Below are 7,936 nucleotides of genomic sequence, written 5' to 3'. Positions count from 1 at the left end.
GCGTGTGTGTGTGCGTGTGTGAGTATGAGTGTGTGTCCGTTCGGCTTGCAGAGATAAGAACACGGCCGAGGCAAGAAGGCCCTGCCTGTCGTAAGAGGCGACTAATGGATGGGAGTCAAGAGGTGGAGAGAGTGTGCGTGTGCGTGTGCGTGTGCGTGTGCGTGTGCGTGTGCGTGTGCGTGTGTGAGTATGTGTGTGTGTCCGTTCGGGTTGCAGAGATAAGAGCACGGCCGTGGCAAGAAGTCCCTGCCTGTCGTAAGAGCAGAATAATGGGTGGGAGTCGAGAGGTGAAGAGTGTGTGTGTGTCTGTGCGTGTGTGCGTGCGTGTGTGAGTGTGTGTGTATGTGTGTGTGTCAGTGTGTGTGTGTCCGGTCGCCTCGCAGAGATAAAAACACGGCCGTAGCAAGAAGGCCCTGCCTGTCGTAAGAGGCGACTAATGGGTAGGAGTCGAGAGGTGAAGAGTGTATGTGTGTGTGCCTGTGTGCGTGTGTTTGTGTGTGCGTGTTTGTGTGTGTGCGTGTGTGTGTGTGTGTGTCCGTTCGGCTTGCAGAGATAAAAATACGGCCGAGGCAAGAAGGACATGCCTCTTGTAATGGGCGACTAATAAGTAGGAGTCGCGAGGTGAAGAGTGTATGTGTGTGTGTGCGTGTGTGCGTGTGTGTGCGTGTGTAAGTATGTGTGTGTGTTAGTTTGGCTTGCAGAGATAAGAACACGAGTAGTATAGCAAGCGGGGTTCAAACGCACTTTGGTAACCTGTCCATCAGGGTCTCCGATGCGAAGGTATCGATGCCATGATTTGACCTTGGGGGTGTACAAGAAGTACAAGAAGTGATCGACAATGACCAGAGGGTTGTAAGAACTGGTCGCTTATCGCTTGATCTCTTCTTCTTCTCTCCCGAAGAAGTGATCAACAATGACCAGAGGGTCGTAAGAACTAGTCGCTTATCTCTAGATCTCTTCTTCTCAGCCGAAGAATTGTCACCTACGTTACCTGTATGTTTTTACACCTGTCTCACTTGTCTCTTCTTTGTCTTACCTGTCCTGAAGAAGTAAAAGAATCGGTCGACAATGACCAGAGGGGGTGTCTTTGAGTGGAACGGACCACCTTGTATGTCGAGTGCAAAACTCATCGCTTATCGCTTCATCTCCTCTTCTTTTAGTTAAATTTGTACAGGGTGATTGAAATAAATGAGTATTGAGACTTGGAAATTTTTTTTTGGTAGTGGCGAGTCAAAAAATAACTTGTTGTGTACAGACTTGCTTAGTCGTATCTAGCCTAGCCTAGCCTAGCCTAGCCAATGTCGTTTTTACTCTTGAAATTTAAGGAAATTAAAGAAAAAACAATGTACCAAATATAAAAGTTTATTTATAAACGATGATATAATTCATAATACTGATAAATTGCTATATTATTCCATAGGTTTGTTTTTACGTCTTGCCAATACGACCACGTCACCTGGTCAATATACTTTGCCCAAATTAATGCATCTCTGTGCAGTGGATGTTCATCAGGTATTTGGGCATTGTAATTGCTTTTATAATTAAACACCTCCTCCGATAAGATTTCTTCTTTAATTATAAGAATTCCCATACCCGAAGCTGGTATCGGTAGGTGGATTAAAGGCTGAAATAAAGAAAAAAAATTAATCAATAATAATTGAATATTTGTTACCAGTATACCTTTATGAATCAGACATAGTTTCATAACAATACAATGTAGTAGGTTCAGCGTCCATGTGGACGTCTAAGGATCTTGTACAAAAACAAAAAAATTTCTTGCATTCGAAACATGGTATTGTTCCATACATTTTGTTGTACCATGATATGGTAGGTCTAGTTTGCGGTTTTATTTTTTTTTCGGTCTTAAATTGTAAGCTTACAAATCGTTTTTCGTCTTTGAAAACTGCCTCCCATTTATTTAATTGAGACTAAAATAAAGAGCGTTATTTCAAAATATTTATTCAATGTAAATAACTTACCAGCATTCGCTTTTAGTTTTGGGTGACTGTAGATTAATTAAAAAACGATTTACAAAACTTTATAAAATAATTATTTATCATTGTAACCCCATGGAAGAGTATCAGTGGATAAATAATTTAATATTCTCTTATCATCGTACTGGCCAAGGGCCACCTTTGTTTGCGACATTGTATAAACATCATGCTTTTTCGACACTATTGAATTTTGTGAAATTTCTACGATTACCTTATTAAATAAACTTGCATAATAGTCATCATAGGATAGTTCCGTTAATGCAGATTTTTTTATTCCTTTAGCCTTTTTAATTTCTTCATTCTTATTTAAAATTTTCATAGTGTACATTTTTGAACGTAATCCTATAAAGTGTGTCATCAATTCCCCTTGGTTCTCATCTTTCATCAGACCTAACACTTTTTTATTCTGTAATGGAATATTGTATACATTATTCTCTTTGTAGTCTGATGTGTCAAATTTGTCAATGTCTTCTCTAATATGTTTATATATATCGTCAACAAAAAACTGATATATTAAACTATCTGTATCTGTATATAATAATTTTGCCTGATCTTTAAATTTTTTTATGACATAATTATAATGAAAGTCATATAAAATTGTTTTGGAAATATCTAAAATACACATCCCTATATATATCGGTTTATTAAAATTGACTTTTTGTTTTGTCATTTCAATTATTACAGTATTTTCATCGAAAACAGTACAACTATGAAAATTAGGTTGGGATATATAGAAATTTGCTCCATATCTTCCATTATATTTGTTTAAAATTTTTATTTCTCTGTGTTTCCTGACATTTTCAATACTTTTACCGTAAGGGGCATTAATAAAAAGTTTAAATAAGTTTTTTTCAAATTCATTTTTGCTTTTCTTTCGCAAGTCAATGTTCAAATCGATATATTTTTTTAACCAAGGGGATTGTTTAAATTTCAAACAGCGATGAATTTTCGTTATTTTCAAACCCAAGTTAACAATCTGTTTCAAATATATATAATGAATAACATATTTTTTTTATCGTACAATGTGGTTAATAATTTGGGAATTGTTGAATTAGAAGATGGTGGGATTATGTGTTCAGGACAAAGAGGTAAATCTTTATGTAAATTAAAAAGATCTTTTGGATATTCAATGTCTACCTCAAGTATATATCCATATTCTCCATCATTGGGACAATCCAATATATGTTCTTTATAAATATCAATCAAATTAATCCATTCAAAGCCTGCATATGGCAACGCATAACTCATCGCTGTACCATAAAGATTATTAAAATCCCAATACATTAGATAGGAGATTTCTTTATCAGGATTGTATTTATCTTCCATATATTTATTATTAGCTTCTCCATATCTATTACTACACTGTGAAACTCCTCCTCGTTTGGCTTTTTCAAAAAACAAAACCATCTCACTGTCTCTTAATAACCCTAATTCGACATTGGTTACTTTTAACATAGCATCAAAGGCTAATCCTGGTAAAGTATAATAATGAAGACTATCTAATCCATAAGTTTTTAAACACATATATCGAAAATTCTCAAAAATGTCAGCCAAAAGGAGTACATCTGTCTTTAAATATAATTCTGCATATTCCTGCAAGTTTTTTATCTGAAATCTAGTCCAAACGTTGCAGGCATGTTGATAGTCCTCTTTAGTAATATACTCGTTATTGATTTTACTATAAAAATTTTCAATAGGCGGAAGACAAGTGACCTGTAATTTCTCCCAACTATCTAAAACTCATAAGGGAAAACACCCTTTCTTTTAACCAAATTAAACTTCGAATCATCATTAAAATATCTACGTGTAATATTTTTTTGGTTATCATCTAGATATGAGGAAAGTTGATTTAATGAACATGACATAAATCTAAAGGAATCAATAAATCTAAAACTAATATTAGTGCCATGGATATATTTGGTAAATGATATATACCTCTCTTTGTTTAGCGGTAATAGTGACAGATGCCCTTGTATGTCAGAATTAAGACTTTTAATTAAAAAATGAGCGTCGTAGCCAGAGAGATTATGAAATGCGATAGGAATTGTGTACGAAGTCTTGTAATTAATGTTACACCTTCTGTGGCTTGCCCCACGAAATTGTCCGGTAATATGACAGTGATCTCGTACCTTTTCTGATTTATCAATAGGTTTTGAGCAAATATGACAAATAAAGGTTAAATTAAAATCTTTCTGTTCTTTATCAGTTAATGATATAACCTTTTGAAATTTTTGAAATAAATTTTCTCTATATATTTTCATAGCTATCTCTTTGAGTTCTCTCACAAACCATGTTTGACAATCACGACCCGTATATGTTTGTAAGTAGGATAAAGAATCATCATATGAACATTTAAAATAATAAGCTATACTGAAAGCTTCATGCTTTTCAGTTAAACAAGATTTCAAATTATTATTATTATCGTTAAACTTTGTAAGAATACTTTCAAGATCAGCATATATAACAAACGGAACACGTTCCTTATGATTAAAATTTTTAAATTTCATTAAATAATTTTTTTCGGTAGGTAAAACCATTTTAACAGAATTTATCTTAAAACAATCCTCTAAATGATTTTGTAAATATGTCTCACTGCTAAAATGATTAAAACATCGTTCACAAAACCATTTTTTATTTCGAACGTTCCCAACTTTTTTGCCACATAATCTTGAAAAATGTTTAATATGAGCAAAATGAAATACTCGCTGTTTTATGTAATTGTCCTCCTCCTCATTATCATCATTTACAATATTATCCATGGCATTTAATACAAGTAAATTTATTCGAGGAGAAAAATTTGTTTGGCTAAATATCAAAGGTAGAATTTCATTTCTTGTTCCCAATGAAAAGACATTTATAGCAAGTTTATTTAATTTTTCAAATTTTGGAATATCTTTAATATCAATGGGAAAACTGATATTATCAAATTTTAATATTTTACTAAAGTGAGGATAAGATGATGTTCGGTCAACACTTTTTGTGGCAGGGTGTAAGGCAGCAACAACTGACCAAAGGAAACAATAAGGATCAGAATTCCTAACATTAATTACACTTCTAGTATTCTTTATATACTTAGGTAGCTCAACGTATGTTGAAATACCACCAAGTAATGGATTATATTTGTTTATATTAACTTTTAAGTTTAAAATGTGGGATAGTGCCCATCCACTGTCTTTTTCTTGAAAATCTTCAAACTTTCTTAAAACGGTGTCTATACAATTGATTTTATACCAATCTTTTATGTTTGTGTTTTGATCAATTATTGTATTTTTCGTGGAAAAATGTTTAACAGACGTTTCACCATCTTGAGGTTTGATGAAAAGTCCATAAAAAATTACATTAACTTTTAACATACATGAAACTAAATTTTTTTTAATTTGAATTGAAAAACTTTTAAAAGCCTTTTCCATAAATAGTTTAGGGTCTTTATATTTTAAATTTATGATAACGCCTGTCTTAACTCTGCTATTAAAACAAGATTCCAAATCCTGCCACAATAAGCCTTTCTTAATATTTTTTCTAACATTTAATCTGTTTTTAAAATTTTCTAAATATGTTTTAAGGATAGCCATATTCGCCTCTACACAATGAAAATTTCTAATACAAGTAGCCCTATTTTTTATACATTTCTTTAAGAGTAAAATTTGTTTTTTCAAATATTTTATATAGTTTTGTAAATCAGTTTTAGTTTTAATTAATCTACTTACTGTTTCTATCTTCTTCACCATTTCAGTGGAAATTTCATCAATCACTTTAGTACTCATGTTCAAAGACCAACGTAAACTTCAAGACCAACGTAAACTTCAAGACACAAATGCCAGCGAGTAAAATCAATCCTGTATTTATACTACATTAAAAAAAAATCCATTGACGCATTTCCACAACATGCTATGCAACGTGATTATATTTTTCTTCATCGAAAACACATTATGTATACAATAAACATATTGAAAGATAACGCTGATGTTAACATATTTTTCGGTCAAATCGGACACGAAGTATTTATACTACATAAAAAATCCATTGACGTATTTCAACAACACGCTATTCAGCGTGATTATATTTTTCTATCTTTATCGAAAAGACATTATACATGCAATAAACATATTGAAGGCTAACGCTGACGTAATTGCATTTTTAGGTCAAATAGGTCACGAAAATACATTATATGCAGATAAGCACATTTTATTCAGATAAGCATAAATTAAGTTTTGAATAATAAACGTTTTTACTAATAAACATGTTTTGTACTATTTTCTGCATTGCAATAAAGATCAAATAGGTCAATTACGTTAATGTATTTTTTTATTCTTACTATTTAAATTCGTTTAATTTTAAAGTGATCTATCAGTTAGTCAGTGAACACTAAACTATCAAAATGAGCGGTGTACCTTGCCAACTAGTCATCATGACCGAGGATCCAATCAACTTACCAATAAAGGATGCATTTGTTATCGTCAAGCAGTTGTTTATGTAAGTATTTTTTTCCTTTTGTGATTTTGTTCTACATGATTTTATTTCGTTTTTACTGGTTTATTTTTTATTATAAATATTTTATGGGATTATTGTTTTTCCAATCGATCTTTACATTTATAAATAATTTTATTGTGTTTTCTCGATTTGATTTATGATTTTGTTTGCTGTTGGTTGATTTACGTTTTTTTTTTTTTTTTTTTTTTTCTATTCAAGATATGGTGTAACGGATGTGTCACTTAGGGGTGACCGTATATTTGTGGAGTTAACGTACTCACCAAATAACAAAAACTTGAAGAAAAAATTTGGGTACCTTCCATTGAGGTATATGAGACTAAAAATTGAGAACGAGGGAGAGTTCCATGTACTGGAAAATATATGTAAAAAATATAGATTCAACCTGTTAGATGATGAGGTGGAGGAATTCGAGAAGTATCAACAGCAAAAACATTTGGTGGGTACGAAGAGAGGATATCTTCCTCCGCCTCCTCTTCTTTCTCATTTTGGACACTCTTCTGGGTATCCTTCCATTTTACCATCAACTTCAAGTTCTCCGTTTCCAACAACGACTTCTCCACCAACGAATTGGTCTCATCCCGCAACTGCCACATCAAATGACGACAACAACGAACCTCCAACAAAAAAACAGAAAAGAAAAGTGATGAAGATACCAACAACGACGACGACGACGACGACGACGCAAAATCCAGAGGATGTAGTAGATTTAGAAGACCTGACTATGGAACACTTCCTTAGCCAGAAATAGAAAAGTAAGTGATTTTTTTTTTTTTTTTTTTTTTTTTTTTTTTTTTTTTTGTTTCGATATAATTCTAAATTTTACTATTTGTGTTTCAGATGGTTTGGGGAGTAAAAGTATGTGAGAATTATATTTTATTAAATAAAATACTTTTGTAATTATTATCTATGTATTTTATTTCATTTACACCTTTTACTTTACTAAAAAATATTGATCAATATTTTTGCGATATCGACCATCATTAATGTCGCTATCTTTGAAAATTGATAAGAATCCATAATTTTCTTTCCAGCATATTGAACATATTTTTTTAAAATCTTCAAAAGTCATATCTGTTCCGACGTGGTCATTGTAAATGTGTTTTAGGTTTAAATCGTCTTGTTTAAATACAATTAAAGTATTTGCATTGTCTCTTATAAGGTGTTTAGGTATTTTTGCATAACTCTGGCTCAAATAAAATGGATCCACCTGAGAATGTCGGGACATGCTAAAATATTCACGAATAACATCTTGGTTGTCACACGCAACATCATCAAAGATAAAAATTGAATTGGGCTTCGCTTCAGATGGGTGCATTATATCCGTACTTCCACTGTAAGTATAATATCCTATTCCTTTAATTGGTTCCAGCAAAGTTTCTAAATATTTGTACTTTGGTTGCATTAATGATTTTGAGTAAATATACACATTTTCAAATTTTAATCCATTAGCA

General features: G+C 32.3%; 1 protein-coding gene and 1 long non-coding RNA gene across 2 annotated transcripts; one reads left to right on the top strand and one right to left on the bottom strand.

Annotated features, from left to right (window-relative positions):
- Positions 1–1,348: 1,348 nt before the first annotated feature.
- Positions 1,349–1,994, bottom strand: LOC140431095 (uncharacterized). Its single transcript, XR_011949606.1, has 2 exons — positions 1,681–1,994; positions 1,349–1,624 (listed from the first exon to the last, which is right to left on the bottom strand). It is a non-coding gene; the product is annotated as an uncharacterized lncRNA (long non-coding RNA).
- Positions 1,995–4,343: 2,349 nt separating this feature from the next.
- Positions 4,344–7,520, top strand: LOC140452988 (uncharacterized). Its single transcript, XM_072547294.1, has 3 exons — positions 4,344–6,467; positions 6,684–7,237; positions 7,323–7,520. The coding sequence occupies exons 1-2, from the start codon at positions 6,373–6,375 to the stop codon at positions 7,231–7,233; spliced, it is 645 nt and encodes a 214-aa protein (XP_072403395.1). The 5' UTR covers positions 4,344–6,372; the 3' UTR covers positions 7,234–7,237; positions 7,323–7,520.
- Positions 7,521–7,936: the final 416 nt, after the last annotated feature.

The sequence above is a fragment of the Diabrotica undecimpunctata genome, unplaced genomic scaffold (genome assembly GCF_040954645.1).
Source record: "Diabrotica undecimpunctata isolate CICGRU unplaced genomic scaffold, icDiaUnde3 ctg00000568.1, whole genome shotgun sequence".
NCBI classification, from domain to species: domain Eukaryota; kingdom Metazoa; phylum Arthropoda; class Insecta; order Coleoptera; family Chrysomelidae; genus Diabrotica; species Diabrotica undecimpunctata.
Note: the sequence above shows the minus strand (reverse complement) of the source record. Positions and strands in the feature narration are given on the sequence as shown.